The sequence below is a fragment of the Apteryx mantelli genome, chromosome 29 (assembly GCF_036417845.1).
Source record: "Apteryx mantelli isolate bAptMan1 chromosome 29, bAptMan1.hap1, whole genome shotgun sequence".
Classification (NCBI taxonomy): domain Eukaryota; kingdom Metazoa; phylum Chordata; class Aves; order Apterygiformes; family Apterygidae; genus Apteryx; species Apteryx mantelli.
In genome coordinates this window covers 7,074,087-7,100,527 of record NC_090006.1, presented here as the reverse complement: position 1 = coordinate 7,100,527, position 26,441 = coordinate 7,074,087, and the positions used below count along the sequence as shown (strand labels likewise).

The 26,441-nt window shown below is 45.8% G+C and overlaps 1 protein-coding gene across 3 annotated transcripts in view; it reads left to right on the top strand.

The window, feature by feature from the left end:
• KAT6A (lysine acetyltransferase 6A) overlaps positions 1-6,316 on the top strand; it is a 49,542-nt gene extending 43,226 nt beyond the window's left edge. For all 3 annotated transcript variants that reach the window (XM_067312488.1, XM_067312487.1, XM_067312486.1), the window contains one exon: positions 1,138-6,316. In XM_067312488.1, the coding sequence (XP_067168589.1) occupies positions 1,138-3,725 (2,588 nt within the window). In that variant the 3' untranslated portion in view covers positions 3,726-6,316. The remainder of the gene's footprint in view (positions 1-1,137) is intronic.
• Positions 6,317-26,441: the final 20,125 nt, after the last annotated feature.

The following is a 26,441-nucleotide window of genomic DNA, read 5'->3' as shown; positions in this document are numbered from 1 at the left end:
TCAGTAAAAAGTCAAGAGATGGTTATTTACTTAATCACAGAATCCCAGAATGGTTGAGGTTGGAAGGGACCTCTGGAGATTGTCTAAGTCCAACCCCCCCCCGCGCAAGCAGGGTCACCTAGAGCATGTTGCACAGGATTGTGTCCAGGAGGATTTTGAATATCTCCAGAGAAGGAGACTCCACAACCTCTCTGGGCAACCTGTTCCAGTACTCTGTCACCCTCACAGTAAAGAAGTTTTTCCTCATATTCAGATGGAACTGTCTGTGTTTCAGTTTGTGCCCATTGCCTCTTGTCCTGTCTCTGGGCACCACTGAAATTAGTCTGGCCCCATCCTCTTGACACCCTCCCTTTAGATATTTGTATACATTGATAAGATCCCCTCTCAGCCTTCTCTTCTCCAGGCTGAACAGGCCCTGCGCTCTCAGCCTTTCCTCATAGGGGAGATGCTCCAGTCCCCTAATCATCTTCGTAGCCCTCCGCTGGACTCTCTCCAGTAGTTCCACGTCTCTCTTGTACTGGGGAGCCCAGAACTGGACACAGTAGTGCATATGTGGCCTCACCAGGGCTGAGTAGAGGGCAAGGATCACCTCCCTCAACCTGCTGGCAGCACTCTTCCTAATGCAGCCCAGGATACTGTTGGCCTTAGTCACAAGGGCACATTGCTGGCTCATGGTTAACTTGGTGTCCACCAGGACTCCCAGGTCCTTCTCCGCAGAGCTGCTTTCCAGCAGGTCAACCAACCTGTACTGGTGCTTGGAGGTATTTCCTCCCTAGGTGCAGGATACCACTAGAACATTTTCATTTGTGAGCATATTGTATAAATAACGCTTGCATTGGGTGGCGAGTCTTTCTAGGACTTTGTCATGCAGCCTAGCATTTAATTTGGATTGTTTATTAAAAGCTCAAAGCTCTGACCATGCAAAACCTGGAAAGCAGTGTTGTTCTTTGAAAATGTAATGTGTAATGTGATTGCTAATGAGCAGACCTTGATCTTTCTTGTTACCCTTTGCAATATTTCTCTAAGCTATTGTTGGTACATGAAGTTGGTAAACATGATGGGATGTTTGGGAAAGCTTCCATGAATGCTCAGGTAAAATAAAATATTTGAACGGTGTCTTTCCATTTGTGTTTTCAGGCACCCCAACCTTGAAACCATTATCTGTGCTGAGAAAATGTGAAGCAAAGGATTCTTCACTGGAACCAGATACTTCTACACCCATGAAAAAGAAAAAGGGATGGCCAAAAGGCAAAAGCCGAAAACCAATCCACTGGAAGAAAAGACCTGGTCGAAAACCAGGTTTTAAACTGAACCGGGAGAAAGTGACACCATCTGTTCAGGGTGAGGGAGTTGATGCAGTGGTAGTTAGCTCAAAAACAGGGCGTAAGCTCAAAATTTCAGATACAGAGGAAAGTGTTGAGCAGAAAGAAGAGTTGCCCCTTATTGAGGAAAGGAAAGATGATGATGTGAATATGGAAGCAGAAGAGGTGGGAGAGGGGGAAGAGGAAGATACAACCAGCAGTGAAGTAAGGGCAGTTTCTCCTGTGGACAGCAGCAGCAGTCCAGCGCCAGAAGTTAAAGAGCCTGAAATAGAGGAGGAAGTAGAGGAGAAGCCACGGGTTTTAGAAGAGCAAAGGCAATCAGAAGAAGAACAGCAAGAACTAGAAGAACCTGAGCATGACCATGAGGAAGAAGAAGAAGTTGCAGTAGTGACTAATCAAAACGAAGACCATGATGCTGATGATGAAGATGATGGTCATCTGGAGTCTCTGAAGAAGAAAGAATTGGAGGAACAGCCTGTGAGAGAAGGGGTGAAGGAGGAGCCTGATGTGCAAGAGTGTTTTTTAGAAACAAGCATATCAAGCAGTAGAGAGGATGCAAAAGGAAAAGATGAAGCAGAGGCAGATTCTGAGGAAGAGCAGGCTTCCAATGAGACATCAGTGGGCTCAGAGCATGTCCCTGGGTCTGAAGATGATCACGAAGAAGAGCAAAGTAATAAAGAAGGGTTAATTGAATTAAAGGAAGAAGAGGAGATTCCTCACAGTGAACTAGATCTAGAAACTGTTCAAGCAGTCCAGTCCTTGACACAGGAGGAGAGCAATGAGCATGATGTAGCTTACCAGGACTGTGAAGAAACTCTTGCAGCTTGTCAGACTCTGCAGAGTTACACCCAGACTGAGGAAGATCCTCAGATATCAATGGTTGAAGATTGCCAGGCCTCAGAACACAACAGTCCAATATCCTCTGTTCAGTCCCACCCCAGCCAGTCTGTGCGTTCTGTCAGCAGCCCAAATGTGCCTGCTCTGGAGAGCAGTTACACCCAGATAAGTCCTGAACAAGGATCCCTGTCCGCACCCTCTATGCAGAACATGGAGACCAGCCCCATGATGGATGTGCCTTCTGTATCAGACCACTCTCAGCAGGTGGTGGATAGTGGCTTCAGTGACCTTGGTAGCATTGAGAGCACCACAGAGAATTATGAAAACCCCAGCAGTTATGACTCCACTATGGGAGGCAGCATTTGTGGAAATAACTCTTCCCAGAGCAGCTGTTCCTACGGGGGATTGTCGTCTTCTAGCAGCCTCACTCAGAACAGTTGTGTTGTCACTCAGCAAATGGCAAACATTGGCAACAGTTGCAGCATGATGCAGCAAAGCAGCGTCCAGCCTGCAGCAAACTGCAATATCAAGTCACCTCAGAGCTGTGTGGTGGAAAGGCCTCCTAGTAACCAGCAACCAACAACACAGCCACAACAGCAACAGCCTCAATCACAGCAGCCGCAGCCCCCACCTCCACCTCAGCAGCAACCTCCACTGTCTCAGTGTAGCATGAACAACAGCTTCACTCCAGCACCTATGATCATGGAAATACCTGAATCCGGAAGCACTGGTAACATAAGTATCTATGAGAGGATTCCAGGGGATTTTGGGGCTGGGAGCTATTCACAACCATCAGCCACATTCAGTTTAGCCAAGTTACAGCAGCTGACAAACACCATTATGGACCCTCATGCCATGCCTTATAGCCATTCTCCTGCTGTGACTTCCTATGCAACCAGTGTTTCGCTGTCCAACACAGGATTAGCTCAGCTAGCTCCCTCTCATCCATTAGCTGGGACACCACAAGCACAAGCCACCATGACACCCCCACCAAACTTGGCATCCACCACCATGAACCTCACGTCACCTCTGCTTCAGTGTAATATGTCTGCTACCAATATCGGTATTCCACATACGCAGAGGTTGCAGGGGCAAATGCCAGTCAAAGGGCATATTTCCATTCGCTCTAAATCAGCACCACTGCCCTCTGCAACTGCGCACCAGCAGCAGCTCTATGGCCGCAGCCCACCTGCAGTTGCCATGCAGGCTGGCCCTCGTACATTAGCTGTTCAACGGGGTATGAACATGGGAGTCAACCTAATGCCAACCACCCCTTACAATGTTAATTCCATGAATATGAACACCCTGAATGCCATGAACAGCTACAGAATGACACAGCCCATGATGAACAGCAGTTACCATAGTAACCCTGCCTACATGAACCAGACAGCACAGTATCCTATGCAGATGCAGATGGGAATGATGGGGAGCCAGGCCTATACCCAGCAGCCTATGCAGCCAAATCCTCATGGAAACATGATGTACACTGGCCCCTCCCATCACAGCTACATGAATGCTGCTGGGGTGCCCAAGCAGTCTCTCAATGGACCGTACATGAGAAGATGAGCAAGATGAACTTGCAACCTAAAAACTTAAATATATATAAATAAAGGAACCTTTTATACTGACGAACCAGAGAAAATGGACCTTTTTCCAGTTAAAATATTGCTGTAGATTTAGAGGGATTTTCTTTGGTTTATTTTATTTTTTAGGAAGCCTGGTCTTTGTTTTTGTTTTTTGTTTTGGGTTTTTGTTTTCTTCACAATCCTGAACCATTTTACAGCTAAAATCATTTACAAATGTTTTTTAGGGGGAAAACATGCACAAAATCTTTTCATAATTTAAAAGAGCCTTACTTTGACCACTTGGACATAATATGTGCAACAGTGAAATCATCTTTCTAAATTTTTTTTCAAATGTATGTTCTTCTCCCTCTCCTGTGCCCCTCTGTAAGCAGTTCCGAGTGCTGCAGTCATGTAAAATGTCTGAAATCTCAAAGGGTAACAACCCTTCCCTCTAAACCCCACCTAGCATTTTCTACTTCTAGCAGGAGGCACTTATTGGGAGACTCAGAAGGGGACACGGAGGATAAATGAAGCTCTTTATTTCTGCAAGTCAGGAAATTTTTTTCATTATTAACTTTCCCTGACTTCCTCACCCTCAGTAAAATTTGGAGTTATATGTAAACAATAAATTCTATTCACACTGGTGTTTTTGTAGATGAATTAATTGAAATAGTCTGTATGTTTCATTCTGAAAATATAATGTAACTTTTAAATGATCCCATTCACCACTCAGAAATGCACACGTGCGTGCACACATGCACACGTGCATGTGCGCACGCACACACACACATTCTGTCACTGAACTAGTAGAAGCATCTCCGGAGAGAGCTGTTTATATCCCTCATGCAGTCATGAGGAGGATAAGGTGGTTACTGTCTATTATGACAAGAAAATGGCTGCAGGCTCTTGTTTTGGTGAGCTGCAAGTCAGCCATAACTCTGAAATCCCAAACTCTGTTTTAGTATGTACTTTGAAAAGCTGAGGGTCTTGGTTCTGAGCCTTGGAGTCAGGCTGAGCTCAAGAGCAGCTGTTTCCAGTGGTCTGCCTCTTAACATCTTTACTTGCCTGTTCTTGGAAGATGAACTGTATGTTTTAAGTGACTTGAGAGGAAACCTGTGGTGTCCTTGTCACTCTTCCATTCCTGGTGTGTGGTAGGAAATTGCTGAACATGCCGCTTTATGGAGGAGTCAGTGTTGTTAAGCAGATACTTCCCTGATTCTTCAGCTGTGTTTGACACCATTCTATAGGGATAGCCACACTTTTGAGCTAGTGTGGGAAATGAAGGGAATCAGCCCGTTTTACAGGAATGAAATGGTCTGAACACCACAGTAGGATGCAGGCAGCAGGATTTTGCCGTTTATTACTGCATAATCCAGTTCATTCTTTTTTTGTCTATGCTGCTCTGTGATAGAGACAGTACCTGCTGGCATGTCACCCAATACAAAAAGGGAAAGCATTATTCACCCTTTAATGTAAAGTTCTTTTTTGTTGTTGTTGTTGTTGTTGTTGTATATGAAGTAGAAATACAGACACATTAATAAGACTAATTTCTTTTGTTTTTAAACCAAAAGAATCCAAATGAAAGCTGGGGTTTCTTCAGATGCACTAAAATGGACTTTCCTCCAATAACTGCTAACCATAAAAAGCAGAATACAAAGGACTTCCACTTTTTATTTCTCTTTGGTTTTTGAGCATGTACAAGGCTGTGTAGGACCCCACTTCTCTGTATATACAATTCCAGTTCCAAATCACCCATGTAGAAAGCGCACTGTGCTGCCCTCTCCTTTCTAGATCTTCAGCTGTGTTGCTGCTTCCTGGTCTCTGGAGGGGGGTGCGGGCTGGGGTAGGGGTCTGAGATGAGAGGAGAAGCTGTTGAAATGAGGGCCGTGAATTTAGTTTGTTTGCTGTTTGGTTTGGTTTGGTTTTGTATTTTTTTTTTTTTTAAATCAATTGGGCAGCTCCCTTTTCCACAAGCCTTTGTGACTGTAGAACTATTGTAGAAAAAAAGTTCTTTTCTATATATAAAAAGAAATTATCCAACGCAGTAATATTGGTACCTACCATTTTTTCACTTCTGTTTAAAAAAAAAAATGTATTTTTAGCAAGATAACTTGGGTAATCTTCTAAAAGAAATTAAAAAAAACTCACTGTTAGTGACTTTGATGCCTTTTAAAATAAGAGCTTTTTCATTTCATTCCATCTTTAAAATTTTTTATCTTTGTTGTAGAATATTAAAAACTATTTTAAGAAAGATAAAAATTCTCTTTAAAGAGATCTCTAGAGTGTGTGAATAGGAGCTCCAGATGCCTCTAAAAGCCGCATGTACAAATGAAGCTGAGTCTATTCCTGTCTGTTTATATTTGCTTTTCCTGTTTTGTAACCTCTTTGTACTTTGTTCATGGTGACTTGTAAGCTAAGGGGAAGGGGTGCCTAGATGCCTTTGTAATTCTCCATGTCATGCGCTCCTGGCCAGATGGTCTCCCTTCCTCTCCTTGTATGTAATATCACTTTTTTTTCCCTTTCTAGCAAGTACTTTCAAAAGAACTCTGTACATTTTAACATAAAAAATAAATTATGTTGAGCCATTTTGGATGTCTGTTGTGCATGAGGATTTTTTTCTTTCATTTGAGCACTGAACTCTTCCACTGATATTTAGGCCTAGGTATATGATTTCCTGTGTGTCTTTTGATCTGGAAGAGAGGTGGTACTTGGAATTTAGGTGCACGGTCTCTGATGATGTTAATTTTTGATTTACAGTTTCCACTCAGAGATAGATTAAAAAAAAGAAAAAAAGCACTTGGAAGGCTTCTCCAGAAATCTTTAGTTTTAAATTCTTCTCTGCAGGGTCAGCCAAAAGCTTAAGCTAAATGTGTTAGCTGTTTTTCATCACCATTTGTTTGTAAAATCATCTTTAGAGTTTTGACTTGTGCACTAAAAAAATCTCAAAGTATATTTTAAGCTTTTTCTCCCCTTCTGGTTTCAAATTGCTTTTTGATCTTAACAGTTAGCTCTTTGAATAGGAGAACTAGAATTTTTACACAGCAAAGTTACCCTGCAGCTTTAAGGCAGAACTGGATCAGTCATGAGCTTTAAATAAATAGTGCTGTCCCATTATGTCACTTATTGTGGGACCTCTTAGGGTATGCTTGCCGAGTTTTTCCTCTGCAAACTTACAACTTTCAAAACACTAGATGGAAGCAAAGTTTCAGTTGCTGTATGATTATCACCAAAGTTTCATCTTGGGAAACTTTGTAACAGATGATAACCATTAGCTCAGCTCCCTTTAGCAATTCAAGAGCAGACTTTTGCTTTTTGTTTCTGGTGGCTGGCAGGGTTTTGCGGGGTGCCTGGCCTGCTGCAGCCATTCCTGCAGCCCAGCAGAAGCTCTGGGGAGTAGCGAGTGGGGAGCTGTGAGGGAACCAAGTGGGGACAAGAGACTCTACTAAAGGCTTTTCCACAGAGGTGTTTTCACAAATATTTCTTGAAGTAAGCAAACTGATTGTGTATCATGGTAAATAAATGAAAAAGACCTTGAGATTCAGTAACATTATTTTCATTCCAGTTTGGACTGGAGATACTAAATTTATATAAGATGAGGATGTTGCTGAATCGTCCTTTACCGTGATGTATTTTTCTTTGAACTCATTATAGTTGTTTTATTGGAGGAGCTGAATTTTCAGATGTAAACATATAAGTTTATAAAAATACAGATAGAAGCTAATAGCAAAGGACTCTCCTGGGTGACTTGTTCCTTTTTTCTCCAACAGTTTTAGGGTATTCAAGCATGAAGGAGAGGGAGACAGGGTGATCTGAGATAAGGTTTTCACTACAACTTTAATCGCTTGTGAATTACAGTAATGTACACCAACAGTGTTACAGGTAAGTTGTCTGGAGCTCAGTAAACGCATCCTGTGCGCATGCATGTGTGTATGTTACCTACCCATAGTCAGTGCTGGAGTGGAGACTGTGTCATTCTGTGTCAGCGAGCTGTGTTCAGTCACTCGTAACTTTTTTTTAAAAGATGTTATTTAAAGGAAGCTTTGTTTTTGTTGAGTAGCAAAGTTGTGAGGTGGTGGGGTTCCCCACTCTCCCCCCCAAAATGTGCCCTGGTCTTCCCATAGTTAAACAGCTAAGGTTTGGGGTCTTTGTTTTTTTGCTTGTTATGTACTGTATACACTGAATTTATGGGGTTTGATTTGACCACTAAAATGTGCTTGTGTTGATGGCTATCTACAAAGAACCCTGCCTAAGGCTGCCTTTATTTCTTACCAATTTTTGGAAACATCTCTCCCTTTTTAGGGTACAATATGGGATTTAAAAATAAGATATCAATTGAAAGCAAGTATATGTCTTCCAGCAATTGGAAATGGCTTTGATTTCAAAAATTAATGTGCTGAATGATTAGACTAGAACATAATTCTGATAGTTCTGTTGCTTTAGATAACTCGAATTCAAAATGGTCATGGCAAATCACTTCTGTGAAATGACAGCATACAGTTCTGTTCTGGTAAAATGTTTGTATTGTAAACTGACAAGTAGGGCAATTCAAAGGTTTTGTCGGCTGTCCTGGTACCAAATTATGGTCACACCTGCTGATATGAAATGCTTCTCAATTGTTTTGAGAGCTTTTCAATGCTTAATCAGAAGCTGCCAAGCTTGGGATGACCAGGGCCAGTGCTAATAATACATTTAAATTAAGCTTCTTGTGCATTTCTCAGTTCTTAAGGTTGTTGAAACAGTTTTAAGAAGAAAAAGTAAATGTCTAGATATGAACATAATGGTTTATAACAATTTTATCTCTCCTTCTGTGGGCCAGAGTACAAAAACAAGTGTTTATGGATATCTACAAACAAGATTATGGAAATGTGATTCCAGAGTTAATGAGATGATAAACAGCAACTGCTACTTAGGAAATGTTTATAAAGAGCATTATTTGTTCAGATATACTACACTGTAAATAGTCTCTGTTTGTTGTATTTAAAGAAAAAAAAAAAAAAAAGGACCTGTCTGAGTGGTCTAACTTGATGATAACCACATTTGTAGCCTTGAACAGGGTGACCTCTTTTTTAGTATCTTGTCATTGCAAACTATCAAATCTTACTGTTAGAGGAAGGCTAAAGAGTTTTCTTTGAGAGTTGCCAGGCTAGAATAGGGTTGAAATCAGACTGTACTGAAGTGGAAGAACTGTTAGTACCTTGTAGCATGGCTGTGAACAGCTGCTACTGCCGACTGTGCATAGCCACACAGTCAGATCTCACACTGTGGATGTAGTGAGAGTTGTTCCATTCAGCACTGACAGGTTTGCTCTAAATTAGTTGACATGTGGACCAAAACCTCTGTTACTGACTATGAATGTGCAGGAAAGAGTTTGAATGCAACCCACAGCAATGTACCAGCTTCTAGATGAGCGTTGTGGCTTTGAAAGATGTTAATTGAAAGGAGAATAGTCTTAAAGGGGGCTGACAGCTCTAAAAGCTCATCAGTGAGATAATTAAGGAAATGCTAAAAAGAATGGAACCATCTTAATTAGTTTTCCAACTTGGGGAGAGAGCTCCTTGCTGAGATCCAGTCTCTGCAGTAATTGGGAAATGCAGACAGACTGAGGCAGGTTCAGTTTACAGCAGCTAAGGTGTGGCCTGCAGCATCTTTTATCTTCACAGCATGTCAGCCAGTATAATTTAGGCTAAAAATAACTGCCTGAAATCGAGCTTAGAATGTTAAATCCTTTTGCCCCTAACACAGGGAATCTCAGCAGCTTCATCAGACATCGATTTTCACCTAGGACAGGGCAGGGCTGCAGCTGCACATTTCATCTCTTAAAACAGCAGACAGGGACAGGAATTCCTTTCTGTGCTTCCTTCCTCACAGAAGTTTTGTTCTGGAGGAGAGTTGTGTATGTGGAATGGCACATTCGTGTGATTCGTGTGATTATTTTCCTAATGGTTCCCCTGTCGGTATCCATTTGTTCTCCCTTGGCAATTAGTGTACATTGTAAGTTCTTTTGGACAGAGACTCTGTTATCCTTTTTTTCTTTTTTCTTTTCTTTTTTCTTGTGATTTGTCTGACATGGTAGAGTCTCAGCCTGCGATTTAGGTCCCAGAGGGTTATCATAATACAATTAATTTGTTTTGAAGGAAAAAGTGGTAAATATGGTGTTGTGAACCAAAATAATTAAATAAGGTTCTTGAAAAGTTTCTTTTCTTGTAATATATTGGTTACTATGTGTGCATGGTACCTTTCAGCTAAAAGAGGAAGTTTGCTTACTGAAATTCTGTCATCCTTTGTTTCCCTATTTTATATAGCTTTTATGTTTGTCCATCAGGAGCAAGCAGCAACAAGATATGATCCATAAAGTGTTTTCTACAGTTCTAAATATTTCCTGAACAACTTCTTCAAACAAGAGAAAAATTGCTGTTGGAGAACAATGAAATGGTGAGTTAAGTGAAATTACTAGCAAGCCCATTTCCCACTTTCCCACCTGTCCTGTCCTAAGTCCTTGCTCCGTTCTGAAATAGCAAGGATGACAAAGGAGGTGAGCTTCTCTTCGCATACAGCAGATTGCTGTGGTCCCTTTATACCAATCATACACCCGCAGCACACAAAAGCTTGTTATCAATTGCAGGTCAAGCACTTCATGACTTAAAACATCATGTTTGTAAACCCCTGCAGAGGACAATCCAGAAATAGCTTTCCCTATGTGTATGGCAGAAATATCTAATTCTAGTTAACTCAGTCTCTTAAACCATGCTGTCAAAATTCAAGACAGATGTTTCAAGAACTGTCAGTGACTCAGAAGCTCCGTTAACAGGCATGCCACTCTGCCTTGAGTTAGAGAGCTAAACATAACTTCAAACACTAGTGGCCGGGGTTTTATTAGGACAACAGTGCTGGACCCAGAGTTCAATAGGGATGAAATCCTTCCTGGAATCTTGAGGGGAAAGGGAAAAGGGTGTCGCATAAGAAGAAACAAATTGTTACTGGACAGCAGATTTCCTGCACCAGGACTTCAGTTAAGGGCTTCAGTTAGTTCTGCCAGGAGGAGCTATTCTACAGAGCGGCTGGCTTAAATTGCATTGGTGTTGCCTTCTGATATGTCTTCTCTTGCAGACTGATGTAGGCAAGATTAGAGCTGCTTTAGGAGTCCCCTTGTCCTCCTTTGGTTTGTATTAGTGAGCATACAGTTGAGACTAAAGCAAATTGCAGAATTTGGTCCTCAGCAAGTGATCAGAACTGCCTGGCCATACATCAAGAAGTCAGGAGGTGGTGGTAGAAAGTCTGAGGACAAAGAAAAACACTGAAAAATAGTGAGTGTCTTTAGGGGCCATCACAGTTGCCCTTGATCACCTCTCTGTGCCTCCAGATGTGAGCCAGACACTTTGATCTGTTAGGAGATGTTACTGCTAGCCCCAAGAGCCTTCAGCACAAATACCATGCAGCACTCGGTGAGGGGAAGCAGCATGTCGGAGTAGGAACAAGGTAAACAGGGAAAGAATAGTGATGTTATGGGAAGCATCTGTTTGGAGGCTCCCACAGCATGCACACAGCTGTGGACCACTGCACTATAGTCGGGGTTCTGAAGAATACAATATTACCCTGGATAAGTTGATAAGGAAAAGGAGTTTGAACAGGGAAACATTCCTGGCCTTGGGAAAGCATGGGACTCCCTCTTAGCTGCACTGATGAGAGTGACTGATCTGCTCAAGTGCATTCCCCTTTTCTGAGGACAGTGGGTGATTCTTTTGGTGCCCTATAAAGTGTACCTAAAGGGGAACAGATCAATACTCCCTCTGACTTAAATAAAGTATGAACCTGGGGCTGCCTGGAGTCTTGCTAGATACTTCTCTTCTCTGCTTTGTGGACAGGCAGTCCAGAGCAGGAAGTCTTTTTATTTGTGGAATAGCCTGTACATAGGTTGAGGCCCCCTTTACATTAGCAGCTATATCCACCTATGTTAATGGGGCTAACACTTTCTCTGAAAAATGTCTCCTTTATGGTCACTCCAGGCTCACATGTACATATCTGGGTTCTCCTGAACCCTAAGCTTGTTAATAATAATTTCTCTCTTAGGCAGTGTTTAGAATTTTACCCTTCAAGTTGATTAAATGCCCCTGTTCTTTTATGATGCTGCATTTTCTGAGCAAAACAGGACTTTGTTCAGAGCCTGGCAACACTTCCTAAAGCTGCCTGGAGGAAGAAAAGAAAAGCAGACAACTGAGGTCTTGGCCATTCTCATTCACAGGTTTCTAATTGTGCAGAAAAAGAAAGAGACAGTGCTTGGTGCAAAAGCCAGCAGCCGTCTTAGAAGGTTAAAAGCAGTAGGGACAAAATAAAAAGCTTTCCAAGAGACTTTTGGTCTCAACACACTTGTCAAGGTGAGGGTTCTTAGCTCTTCTACTGCACAGTCCTTCCTTTGTCACCAGAAGAGTCGTGCCCTAGCCAGCATCTTCTCTATCCCACTGCCTTCATTGCCCTGTGTTGCTAGCAGGTATTGGAGCAGGGCTGGCCTTTACCTCACATGCTTCCCAGAGTTGGTGGCAGTAGCTGTCCTTCCTTCTCCTCATTCCAGGAGAAACTTAGGAATTTTCCCTTTTAGCAGCTGGGAGGCATCCCCCCAGAGCCAGGTAGTGAGCTCTGCAGCTGCAATGGTATGATGAGTATGCAAAATGAGGCAGCCCCAGGAGAGGCTGTGCACAGGCTGACTGCCTCGCCATGTTGTTCACCATTCCCTGGCTGTTTGCCAGTTAATGAAAAACCTAGGACAAGCACTGTGGAGAGGAATCTTAAGTTTCATTGTTCTGACATCAGCCGTTTGAGCCATTACTCCTGCTGAGTCTCCAGAGTCCATTTTTCCTTGCTCAAGTGTGAGACCCTCAGTTTGTGCTTCCAGACCAATAATAATGGGCTGCCTTAGCTAAGAAGCGCACTCATGAGCACTAGTGTCAGGACTTGCACTGCCTCCCAGAGAGCGTGCCAGGACATTTTCTCTTATGCCCCAGGGTCAGGACTTGTGCTGCAGCTAGTGTGTGCTGTAATGGTGCTTGCTGTCAGCCTCAGGTTGCAGGATGATTCATATCCTTGTGCTAATGCCAGGGTTCATGCTGCAGCTGCTGAATGTGATGCCTGCACTGCTGCACAAACAACAGGTTTGTGCTGTATTGAGTCATGGGTGATTCTTGCCCCGGTGTTAGTGCCAAGGCTCAAAGTGATATTTGTAACCAATTGTCAACTGAAATGAGCTAAGGTGACTTTCTGTTCCTGCAGTACTGCGTTGTGGAATTGCTCTGTAGTCAATGTAAACTTCCAGACTGCTGCTTTGATTTTATGGGGACAGTAATGTAAAATGTGGGCTAGAGGACATAGTTCAACCAGTCAGATGCCCATCTGGGTCCATAAGTCTCCATGTGGTCTTGTTGCTAACATCTGGCCATTCAGTGACTGCAGGAGCAGGCTGTGCTCTGTGCCAGGGCCTGCTGTGTAGACAGGGCTGGGGTGAGGGAGAGTTCAGCTAACTGCTATGGCTCCTGCACCTTTCCCTGGTGCAAAGCTTGCATGGACAGCAGTGGCTGCAGCAGTTTCGTGCTCACTCTCCCTCTTGTTTTAAATTGTTCATAGGAAGCAGTCACAGCTATTGCAGAGACATTTCCAAACCCAATCTCTGAATGCTCTGAGGAGCCGAATCAATACAGGATTAATTGGTTTCTCTTCTTCTTCTACGGAAGCCTCTTAAATCATTCCATGCAGCAACTTCCTCCTGCAGCCATGACTAGTCACTGTCATATCCAGACATTTCTCGGTGTTCTGCTGTCTTCTGATACCAGAACTGTGCATGAGTACTGTTTGCAATGGGTCAGAGTTGTGGAGGTGACAGGAGATCTCTAGCCCAGGCTTGGGAAAGATATTACACCTGTTCTACTAGTTTTGCTGATGGTTCTCACTTGCAAAGACCACATCTAGCTCTAGAGTTTGTGTGTATGGGCCCTTAAACATGCTGACCTTTGCCTGAAGTATAGAATAAAGCCAGCGTACAGGGGAAGGGAAAGAAGGAGAACAATGTTTCTTGAGTGGAGGGAAAGGAAGAGAAAGCATCTTCCCCATTCACCTGGGATGATGTGCAGCAGTCTCACTCACCGGCTTTGGGAAGTTGTCCCAGGTCCTCATAAGGATTCTCTTCAAGACACGAGATTCATTCTGTGGTAAGAAGCTAGCACAACAGACATCGTGCAGGTGTGTCCTCCATGCTACAGAGTCAGTATTGCCAACTTCAGATACTAGAAATCTGACTCAAGCCACCCAAATTTGCCTGATTTGTTATAGATCAGGATTTTGGAATTGGCCCCAATGGGATCCACAAGGTAAAGAGCCAAGCCTGTGGGTTCCATCCATCCCATGCTTTTCAACTTTTCTCTGCAATCATTAAGAGCTTAATGCCATTTTTAAGAAAGCTTTCTTATGTTCTCCTAGTTTCAAAATCAAGGGCTTTTGAAAAATGTATGAAAAAATGTGAAACCCATGCTAAAGCTGGGAGAGAGAGCAAAATCACAGTGCCATGCCTGCCCTTGACCTCATCCCTCTTTCCTGACTGCAGCTTTATGCAGTCAGAGGTGAGCATGGGGCATTCACAGAGAGTGCTGTGGGAAAATGGTGGGTAGGCTATTAGGCAGTCTGCAGATAAATTGACTTTGGTAGCTACCTGGTTGGCTATGATGGAGCCTATTGGCTGTAACATGTCAAGACAGGAGCTTGAATTCAAAATCGATGAGCTCGTGAAAACGTTCTTGTTCCTTCTGTGAGACTGAGCTTCTTTCCCCCTGTGTGTGCGCTGATGGGGAACAGGCTTTCAGACTGGCTTTTCAGAAGGTGCTTTTTGATGTCCCCTGGAGCAGATGTGGCAGCAAAGTGTGGCTCCGCTCACTTGTGTGTCTCTTTTCCCATATCCTGGCTCTCCCTTGATGCCTGCTTTTCCTGTTCTGTGCTCGCTCTGTTCTGGCTTATAAGGAGTTAAGGGGTGGGATCTATTTGTAGGAGGAGGCAGTGTCCTACAGGCATGTACAGGCAAAGACTCTGTGTACTGCCACTGTCTGCCAGTTTAGCCGCATTTATAGCGGACACATTGTTGATATCAGGGAAATAAGGGCTGCCTATGCCAAAGCCTGGGCTATAACACAGCTGCCCCTAAGTCCAAGCATGCAGACCCTGCCACATAACAGGGTTGGGTTTCCGAAGTCTGATCCAGCTCAAGTCATGGAACCAGGAAGGCAGAACTTGTGTTAGGGATGACGTGTTATATCCCAGAGGTGCCTCGCTGCAGCCTTGCTGGCCATGCCTGGAGCTCAAGGTGGACAGTGTGTCCTTTAGCACGGAAAGATCAGCAGGACCCAAAAAGTAGTGAGGACGTGGTGGGAACTGATGCAGTTGTATGTAGCAGAACTCGATTTCATTTCTGAATTCCCTATTTGGAAAAATTAGGAAATTTCAGGGAAAGAATTCCAAGGTAGCAGAGAGCTGTTTTAGGATGCAAAGTCAAACACACAGAAGTAAGGAACTCGCAACATGTTATGGTTAATTGCAACAATTAATTTGCTGCCCATGTGCCTGCTGTTGATCGCAGACCCTTTCCCCCCCCCCGTTTGGTCCCTTCCTCATTTGGCCTGCAAAGTGCTCATGTGGAAGAGGCAGGATTAGTGTGGCTGGTGCAGCTGTGCACCTGGCATGTCCTATCTGTGGAACCTTTCACTATGCAGCTTTTATTAAATTTTGTAATTTTTTTGTGTGAGTGTTCATAAGATTTTGCTATATAAAGATGTGCAGCTTTATCTACTCTTGAGTGTATTATTTATTCATAGGGGTACAGTATGCAGAACTAAAGCTGTCCTTGGAAAAACCCTGTACAATTTAATGATTTCCTTTTCTTCATTCTTTATAGGACTCCATAAGCCTTCTATATACTCTCACCCATCACACTATAAAAGCTACAGGGAGATCTTTTTTCTGTTTTTAGCACCCTTCTTGATCTGTGGATGGAGCAAGAGAAGCAGAGGAACCACAAAGAGGAAAAGATGCAGGAAATTATGGAGGAAAACTTACTCAAACAAGCCTCTTGGGCAGAAAAGTGTCCTATATTGTCTGTGCGGTTAAGTCTGCATCTCCCAGGCTGCTGCCAGCCTGAATGACCTGGGAGTGACTGTCGAGTACTTGCTGAGAAAGAGCTATTAATCCCTGCTTGCCTATGTTTTGGCAGCAAAAGGGACCCTTTCTGTTCAGAATAAGGTGGGCTGTGCCAGAAAAATGTAGCACGTGCAGGGCTTCCAGCTGGGCAGGTGAATGGTGATGCTCCTGAGGTTCTGGCCATGCCGTGGGTTCGCACATGGTGGGGAGGTTTTTCAGGAGAACAGGGGCTGAGCTGATAGAGGTAGGGCTGCTCGGAAGTGTCTGAATAGTACAGCACATTCTGTCAGGTCCCATTATCATCATGACCAGAGTCCACCCCAGTTTTATCCTGGTCCCCTCACACTCTGAGGCTGTGTGGAGGAATCTAAGTTACACCTCCAGGCCTGAGTCACTGACTTCCAACATGCAAACTGTTTGTGCTTTGGAGAGGCAGCTGCAGGTGAAATGTATGGATGTGTGTGGAAAAGGGGTCGCTGACCCTCCAGGAGTGCTGGTCAGGGGTCCTTGGACAGGGCTTGAGTTCTGGTGGTGCAAGGGTGGGCATGAGCTGGTGGCCCCAGTTTACTTTTCTGGTGCTGTGTAGTCAAAGAGCAGTCTGAGTTCCTGGTTTCTGACTCCCATTCACAGCCAAGATCCCTCCCCTCCCCTTGCTGCTCACTCAGTGGAGGGATGTGAGGAGGGAAGGATGCTGTTAAGCTGCACTTCGCTCCAGTACTTGGCACATCCTTTGCAGTATTGGCTGTTTTCTGAGCAGAGATGTTGCCTGCCTTCTGACAGTGTGCGGCGATTCCCTATTACTCCCCTTGAAAGGAGCTGCAATCATAAGCCAGAGAACAAGCGAGCGATGCGGCTGCTGCACAGAGAGTGACTGAGAGGGAGAGAATGGGAGAGACTGGAATATGTGCCTGCCTCAGCAGCACTGCAGTGGTAAAGCCACCGGCTAACTACATGCCGGTTACTGCTCATAATGCATTGCTACAGGGAGCTCAGAAGTCAAGATGAAATGCATCGGCCTTCTCTTTCACTGCTTCTCTATTGTCATCATGCATTAATTGCTGAGAGTTATTTTTCCTCCTGTGGCTGACTGCCTGCATCTCTTCTTGCACTGCAGGGGAGACAGTGAGGGAGAGAGCACAGCACCAGCCAGGTGTCCTGTCCCACAAGAAGGATTCTACATGATGTGCCAGTGCAGTCGGGGGCTGCTGCAATGGTGCACAGAACCTCTGGAACAGCTGGACTTAAGATTATTAATGTTTTATAGAGGTGTCCTGGACTCCATCTAGCAATTAGCTCGAGACATCGGCTGCCCTTTGGGGCTTGTAGTCTGCTCTCCATCTTCCTCTCATTACTGGTTTTGCACTCATCTGGGTCGGCAGCTTTTGAGCTAGAGAAAGGGACTTTCTTGGCCAGGAATTGGAGGGTGCTGCGTGGTGAGTGCAGGTGTGAGCTCTGGAGAGAACTGCAGCCTGACCAGCCATGGCTCAAGCAGCTAAACAGCTGAAGAAAATCAAAGATATTGAGGCTCAGGCTCTGCAGGAGCAGAAGGAGAAGGAAGAATCCGATCGCAAGCGCAGGAACCGCTCTCGGGACCGGAAGAAAAAGGTAAGGGGCACCGGAGCAGGCAGCCTTATGTTCAGATTCCTGTGCTCGTGGTAGTGGGTGCAGTTTGCTGGGTGGGGGGGTGGGGAGGGGGAGCCAATTCCCTGTACAGATCTACATGCTTCAGTCTGCCAAGCAGAGGACAACTTTGGGGGGCAGCAATCTGCTCTTTACCCTGACAGCTTAGAGAGGGGACAGAAGAAGGAGGGTGAAGGGAGAGAGGAAGCAAAGGGTTTGTCAAGGCAGCTCGGGAGCCTCACTCGGCCCAGTTCCAAGTCAAGCCTTTAATAATCTACCAGTAACAGATTTGATCTCCAAAGTAAAATTTCTGGCTTCTAGTATCATGCAGCTTCCCAGAGCCACTCAGTTTGAAGAGCGGAAGGGCAAGAGACCTGCACCCCTTTCTCTAGTGAAGAAGTGTTTTTTAATGACCACCCCATGTCTTGCTTGAGCTCTACCAGGACACTGAAACCAGGGTACAGTGAAAGCAGACCACTGAAGTAGAAAGAGCAGTTTTATGCAGGGGACTGTGAGCTGTGCCACTACTTTAGGGAAGGATGTGTCTGTGAGTGGGACACAGGTCTTCCCTGACAGCAAAGACATGTTACTTGCTGGCAGCAGGTGAGTGGGGGGTCAAGAGCAAGAAGAGGTGTCTCTCCCCTCTGCTGACACGAACATGCTGGAGCCTTGGGTCCCCCAGTTGCTCCAAGCGGCAGCTCCTCTCTGAAAAGTCACTGCCTGTTTGCTTGTCAGCTTCCTGCAGGAGCAGGCATGGGGCTAGGAGAGTTTTGCTGCTCCTTGGAGACCTCTTGAACTGAATGCTTTTCTCAGCACAGGGTCTAGGGACGTATGTGCTACACCAGTGCAGAGGGGCAATGAGGAGAGAGGTAAAACCAAGGGAAATCCAGAGTGTATGTGAGAAGAGGTTGCAGTACGGGGGTGCCTTGGGTGGGCTCCTGCTCTGCATTTAGCAAAAGACTTGGAGACTTCCATGTGCCCTCTGCAAGCAAGGGCATTACAGCAGTGCGCTACTGCTCAGAGCCTATCAATAGCTGCTCCTGGACAGCCCTGAGAAGTGCCCTGCTGAGATGAAAGGGATGGGCACTGCTAACCAGCCCTCAGGCTTTTATTTTTCCTGCCACACTGCTGGACAACTGCTGGTTCAGGCTGTCTGGCCAGTGCGCTCTTGCCCGGGGCCAGTGCAGAACACTGGAATTCTTAGATTTCATCCCTTTTTCTGTAAAGGCTTGCTTTGTGTGGCTTTGAAAAAAATCACCCTCTCTCCCTCTTTGCCCCACCCAGACACACAACATAAGTGTGTCTTGGTGACGAGTTGGGAGATCCAAAGATGCCTGTAAAGTGACTGGAGTTCCTCAGATGGAAGGCACTGGGAAGGGCATCCTATTGCTAGTTCCTTGTGAGGGACCTGAGTTGCACTTGCTGCTAAGACACACTGTGACACAAGGAAGGAAGCTGGAGAAACACCACTAAATAAACCCAAATGGGTCTGGTTTCCTGGGATGGGATGGACCTTATAGCCATGAACAAGCCTTGTTTATAGTGTACTGTTGGGGTTTGTTGCAGCATGGGGAGAAGTGAGCAAGGTCTCCTTGGAGAACTTGGCAGGGCTCTGGCACACTGAGGAGGAGTGGATCTTTAGCTACCCCTTCCAGAGTGGTAATTCCCAGGAGCATACTCTGGCAAGGGAAGCCTGCCTACCTCTCAGCTCAGTGATTACAATCAGGGTAGGCAGAATCCCTGTTCACCTGCCCCTTCCTCTTGGGACCAAAGCTGGGCGTAAGGGTGTTTTCTGTGTGACTTTATGCCAGACCATTTGACCAGGGCAGCCCAGGATGGCTGTGTCTCTGCAGAGAGCAGTGAACTTCTGGGAAGTCAGTGGAAGCATTCAGGACAGAAGTGAAATCTGCAGACAGCAGTTAGGGCCTTGGCTGTGGGTCTTTCAGCTACCATGATGCTATCATGTCAGATGCTGCCTTCCTCAGTGATAGCTGCTTGCTGCACACAGATTCAAGGCTCATCCCCCCAGGGACTCTTTTGTTCCGTGCTGGTGGAACAGCTTGTCTCTTATGTTACCAGAGGGCTGTAAAGGGGGTCTGGTGTGAAGAACTAGCAAGCCAGGAGATTTTGCTGTAGGTCCAGCTCTCTCTCCTTATCTCCCCCTACCCCAAAGCCTGAGTGTCTCTGGTGACAGTGGTTTATCCTACAAGTCTCCTTGTTGGCATCAGGCTGGGGAATGCATTCAGAATACCAGAATGCATTTGAATTTCCTGTTCTATTTTGCTGCAGCAGCTGTGGGGATTTCATCTGTGTTAGTCTGGGTGTCTGGTTGGTGCCTTGTGAGTCTGCATCGGGCTCTGACAGCGTGTAATGTCTGTGCAAAAGGCCTCTGCTTCAAAAGGCTCCTGCACTGGCACCTGGAATGGATTGAACTGCTGTTGTGTCATGGGGTCCTTCTGTTTCTCCGCCTGTGCCTGACTATTGTCCCTTGCTTTGTATGCAGATATAGGTATAGGCTCTTTGGGGCAGAAACTGTTTATTTGCTCTATGTTTGCACAGTCTGGCATGTCAGTGTCTCAATTTATGACTGAACCCACCATGTGCCACTGCAATGCATTTTGTGTTAATAGTAGAGAAGTAACCTGTGATCCAAGGAGGTGCTAGCATAAGGCAAAGCTAAAGGAAGGAGACTATGTCCCCGGAACAAGTTTCTTCTCATTCCATGTAAGCTGACGTTATGCCTTGGGGCATGAGAGTTTTGTATCCTTTAGCATTTCCAGCCATTTTGGTGTGGTTGTATGTGCCCCCTGAACTGCCCAAATTAGCGGTTGGGGGTTGAATCCTGCAGTCCCTTGTGTCCTGTTATATCTGGAGGCAGTGAGTCCTGTTACTTAATTCTGTGTTGCCCCAAAACCTTCTCCTTGGACCAAGATTATATTTGTTGCTTTTTAGTTTCCATGGCAATTCCTTGGCTTTTGTTTGGAGAAAATGAAACAAACACCTGACTGACCTTGTCCTTCCATTTTCCTGTCATGTCCCTCTCATTTGTCTCCTCAGCACAGCGACAGTCCATGTACATAACCTTGCCACTCCTCCAGTATTCCCTGTCCCCACCTTAGTAACCCAGATGATGAGAGCTAATGTATGATTTGACAGGGTCCACGTCAAGGATATAAGGAACAGTATTTTGTTACTCACCTCTGCTCTTTGTGCAGCCTAGCCACACGAGTGCCCTGGGGATGAGCAGTCTGTTCAACAGCCAGACTCTTCCTAGGAGTGTTCCCAATCTGTGGGCTTTGCAGTGTGGTTGGAGTTTGCCTTAGTCTGAGGATGGCCCCAGAGAGCCAGGTTTCAGTATAGCCTGTTCCATTACCACATTTAGCAAAAGTGCTGAACTAGCATAAAGTGTTGGTGGCTTTTTAGGATGTGCTGCGGGCAGACAGGTGTGACAGAGTAGCCCATGAGCAAAGGAGCATATGAATTAGATAATAGAAGTTCACTGCCATTAGAGAACTTGCCAAGCACCATCTAGGATGGCTCCTAGCTCCAGACCTCTAGGTGTTTTGTTTAGATGGCCAGTCCACAGCCCCTCAGTTACAGCTGCTGTGCTGCGTGTGAAGTCTCTGATGTGGCCAGCTATGCTGACAGTGAGGCAAGTGGTGACTGACAGTATCGGTATCTGGTTTTTGGATCCAGCTATCTGTCATTTTGTGTGGTTCTGGGTGATGCTGTTGGCGTAAAGAACACTCCTTTCACTGTGGTTGTGCGGTGGTCACTTGAGAGGCAGAAAGCCTTCCCTCAGAAGTCGCAGAGAGCGCTTAAAAGATACAGCCCTGCCTTCTGCAGGATTAGTGGGGGCAGCACAGCACCTTGTGAGAACGTGGTGTTTTGGCACAGCTGTAAGCTCATCTGTGAACACATTATGTCAGTACAGTGTTATTCAGTTCCTTTGCAGTTGTATGTAGCTTCTTGTTGTGGTTATATATTAAAGTCAGAAAATGGACTGAATCCTTTCCAAGGAGCTCTGGAAGCAATAAGGGAGCTCCCTAAATGAGTTGCTAGAAAGGGCCCAAGAGGTGTAACCTCCACACTGGAGTTAAGACCAATAGCACTTCAGTATGAGTGACAGTGCCAGTAATCTCCAAAGGACACCTCAAGTGCACAGGAGAATGTGTGTGTGCCGTTCGTGTGCAGTATAACTCTGGCTGCTATATTAAAAAAACAGTTAGCCAAAAGCTCAGTAGCTGACAATTTCAGTGGCAATTGCTATCAGTGTTTAAATGATAAGCTGTTAGTGTGAAAGATGTTATACATCCTCCCGATATGTTCAGGGTAAGTTTTGCTTGGACATAGTAGTGTGGTGTAAGAAAGAGAGCACAGCACATGCACTGAAGTCTGAATTTACCACTGTTTTTTTTTTTTTTTTTGAGTGATGAGGAACAAACCCCTTCTTTTACCTTTCCCCCCTGTCTACCTTGTTTTGCTTGCAAGTGTCCAAGAGTAAGACAGTCACTTGCTATGGATTTGTACAGCACCTTGTGCAGTGCAGTCTTGAATATTGAAAGAAAATGATTCCTGATAAGAAATTCTCTGCATAAAACTCTTTCCCTTGTTTGTAGTTGTCCGTTTCCTGGAAACAGAACACAAACCAGTTTGAGGGCTCATGGCTCTCCGCAGTATAGACTGGCACCCATGCTTCATGCAGTGCTTCTTTTACAGGCTGTAGCAGGAAATGTTTTAGTGCTCGCTATTACAAACTGAAATACATCACAGCAGGAGAGGCTGGGAGGATGCTTCAGATAAGGGAGACAAGAAGTTGTCAGACAGGGCTTGATGGAGAAGAGGAGAGACAGAGAGAGGCTTTTCTGTTTGGGAGAAACTCTTGAGGAGAAAGTTCTTCCACCAGCTAGGAAGAAATGATGGGAAGGAGCAAACAGAGCACTTAGCGGCAGCAGATGGGCTGACCCCCTTTCTGTTCTTCAGCATGAATAGAGAATATTTGTAAGGAATAACTGTGAACATAACCAGTTGGCATCAACTTTCGGAAGAAACTCCAATCTGAGGTGTGTGAAATGAGTTGGGAGAGAGGCTAGATCAGGATGAGCAGCTCTGAGGAGAAAGAGGTGGTATTGAGGGTGCTCATTCTTTTGCACAAAAGAATTTTGCTTCCTTAGGGAAGCAGAGAAGTGTGGGAAAGAGAACAAGTCAAACAGGGTTTGGTACAACAGCCACAAGTTCAATCAGACGGGAGCAATGATGTTTCCTTAAATGTAGGACTACCAACGGTTACATAGGGTGACCACACTTGTGCTTGGTGTATTACAAGCTGAAGAGCTTACTCATCTGCAGTTTGCTGATGAGCTGTATCAAGGTGAAACCTGAGGTCAAGCTTAGGATCCCTGACGTGTAAAATCCAGACACCCCTGTCAGAATTATGCAATAAGCACATGAGAAACTGGGGTGAGAAATGGCTGCTGGAGTGCTGCCAAGGAGAGGCCACTAGGGCTATTCTCTGTGCTTGCCTGCCATCCTTTCCAAGGGCCATCATTAAGCAGCAGCCTTTAGCTTGCACTAGGTTTAGAGAGGCTGCACAGAAGAGTGATGGGCAGAAGAAGAGCAAAGGATTTCAGCAGACCTGGGCTGCAGAGAGCTTAGAACATCCCCAGGATGAGCCTGGGCTTCTGAGAAAATTGTGCACTTCTCCCATGGGTGTCTGGCCTGACACAGTTGCTGGACTGGACTACCTGGATTCCCACATTCAGTGGCAGTAGGTCCTGCCAAAGATGCGAGATGGCTATCCGTCACCCAGGACTGCAGTGGCTGCTGGGAGCTGGGTTGGTGTCTCACCTGCAAGCTGGAGCTTGTCAGCAAGAGAAAGGACCATGCCACCTGCAGAGTCTCAAGCACAGAGCTGCTTCACCTTCTTTCTCTGCTTGCTCCTAGAGCAACAGCTGCAGTGGCAAATTCTGTCATCTCCATCAGACAAAATTCCTCCTGCCCAGCTTTGGGTTGGCTTGGCACCAGGGTGAAGTAGAGAGCACTGCGGATGCTGAAGCAGGTGAAGCCAAGAGATTTTCCTGACTGGTCTTGCAGCCCAGTGCTTGGATCTTAAATTCGCTTCTGGCTGTGCCCACACTTTCTTGCAACGGGATGTTGGAAGTTTGGACATACCAGCTCTAACCTCTCATCTGGCATTTTGTCATTACCACCCTCTCTCTGAAGGCTGTCCCTGCAGGGAAGAGCAGGATATGAGAGCCTGGAGCCCTCAGCAGCTTGGGAAGAACAGGGAAGTGAGACACTGTGGGAGGCCCGCTGGGGTCAGTAGTCCCATTAACTGACCCTGCACTGAGAAGCAGCAGGGAGGAGAAGCTGAGCAGGGAAAAACAGTGTTGAGGTGCATGTATGCTATCTCACTCGAGGCAGCAGCAGCACAGCAAGAATGGTGGTTTTACAGACACCTTCCATTGGAAGTTAACCAGCTGGTGGGATGGGACAGCACTGAAGAAAGCACCTTCAGGACCACATGAGATAGGAACTAGTCTGTTAGAACAGAAGACACCCCAGCCAGGCTCCAGCTGTCAGCAGCAGCTCTTTGCAGCCAGGACTGGGTACTCCAGTACTCTGTCTGAAGTACTTTTTCACAGAGGAACTGGTATCTTCTGCCTGCAGCATGATGCTACAGTGCAGTGGCGGGGAGAAGGAACATGGGATATCGGGATAGCCAAAGCCTTTGAGACTCAGGGAAGCCCTAGCTTTACCATCCTGAGTGTAACTGGATGGGCATGTAGACAGAAAATTAGACTGTGTGCCTAGGAGTGGGCTCAACCATTAGCCATCTAGCAACTATGTGGGCTTTAAAAGCATTTTGCAAACTAAAGGACCATCTTAAGAAATCTTTCCATGGGTTCTGTGTGCATTAGATTCAAGGCAGCAGTACAGTGTTGCATCTGCTGTGCTACAAATATCCAGCACATAAATGGGGGCAGGGAGGTAGTTCTGCTTGCTGGGAAGGTGAGTGTTTTGCAGACACAACTGCTGTCAAATGGGGCAAGGCATGAACTCCTATACAGGTGCTGCAGTGCTCTGAGTGATGGAGCAGCTGTGGAGGATTTGCACCCTGCCTCTGTCTGCGCAGCATGCCAACGAGGAACTGCTTTGTGTGAATACAAGGTGACTGTGACTGCCCCAAGCTCTGTCAAGGTTGTCGGGGAAGCCAGTCCCGTCAGGATTAGGGGGGATGACGTCAGCTGGCTGCACTGTTGGGAGATTCAGACCTCCAACTTGGAGAAGCTTCATAAATATTTAGTCTGTGTTTCAGGCTGTGCTGAGAAGTCCTGGGGCTGTGCATTCTGTGTGTGACAATGGCTTCCTCTGATGCTGTTTATCTGACCTGCCACTGGAGTCCTGTACAAATGGAAATGCAGACAGGGTTAAAGATAGCATCAGTGATCTGCTTTATTGCACTCCATTGCAGACTGAGGCCTATAAAGGGACACTTTTGCCTCACCCCACCCAGGTTCCCACTCCATTTCCCCCCTCCCTCTCCCAGTATGGAATTAGTAGGAAGAGGAGACTGTTTCAAACTCCCCTTTGATTAAATGCTTTGTCTGATTTCAGCCACTGCTGCTTGCAGTCACCCTCTAGCAATTTCCAGTAGGCTGCAATACAGCATGCACTGGTTATAATGGGAGCATCTGTGCTCCTGGCATTTGTGTTTTCTTTCCAGTGATTGCATTAAGTAAGGGGGAGGGATGGCAGAGGACAGCATGTGGCATATTTGTGTGCAGGAAGGGAAATGGCACTGCAGAAATTAGACTGCTCTTAATGCTCCTTTGCAGTGGGGAGGTTACAGAGACTTGTGGCTGAGCGTGGGATGTTGCAATGGGCATAGACCAAGACCTCTCTCAAACTGCTCAGTTAAAAAAACAGCGCATTTGAACAGTGGCAGGTTCCTCTCTTGGGTTTACCACCTTCTTCTTTCACTGTCTGCCTTGCCCTTTGCAGGATGCAGTGCCCAAAGAGCCTAGTCTCTTAGATAATGCGAGCTCAAGTATAGCGGCTCACGTTTGCCTTAGGAAGTCCATTCCTTTCCCAGCAACTGGTTGTCCACAAATACTAGAGTCAGTTGTAAGTGAAGAACAACTTGTCCATGACTTTAGCTAGCAAGGCATTTTAGACCCTCGACCTCTGTTCTCTCCTGGCATTTCCAGGCAGGAGGAAAATGTAGTGCCAGTGATGGGAGGGGGACTGGCTGGTGGACAAAACCTGAACAGAATATAGGCCTCTGGATGGGAGGGGCATCAGGTCAGAGCAGACCCTGCTGCAGCAGGGCTAGCTGCTAGAGGGAGAGGACACTGAAAGGAAGCTGGTGCCAGTCTGCACTGCTGCTCTGCAGGCTGTTAAATTATTCAGGTAATGATGTCTACTATGCTCTTGGTGAGCCCACCAGATACCAGGATATTGGAGGGGGTGGGGAATGTTTGAAACATTGCAGCATTCAGAATTCTAATTCATGAGCAAGTTCTTACAGTCTGTGCCCTATCTTGAAGGCCCAGTCCCCCACTGTTCTGTGGGTAATAGCCAAGGTGCTGGCCAAACAGGACACTTGCTGTGTCCATGAAACGAGACCCATCTGGCTTGCAGAGTGTACCCCCAGGAGAAGGCAAGGCAAAGGACTGTGCCCCTTGTGAAAGTCCTGTGCTTGACGGCTCATGGAGCTGTTTATTCACTGTAGGAAGCTGGCTGTAGCATGCTGCAGCTGAGGCACCGCAAGTTAGAGCTGAGCTCAAAAGAAAGCAGCTTTAGAGAGTGCTAAAATTAGAAGTTCAGTCTGAATTATGCTAATTTGGTTTAATTGTCTAAGTATGTCAAGGTTCTTCATAAATGTACCCGCTCTGTGCCAGTCTGGGAAGGTGCAGCATCACTGGGGGCG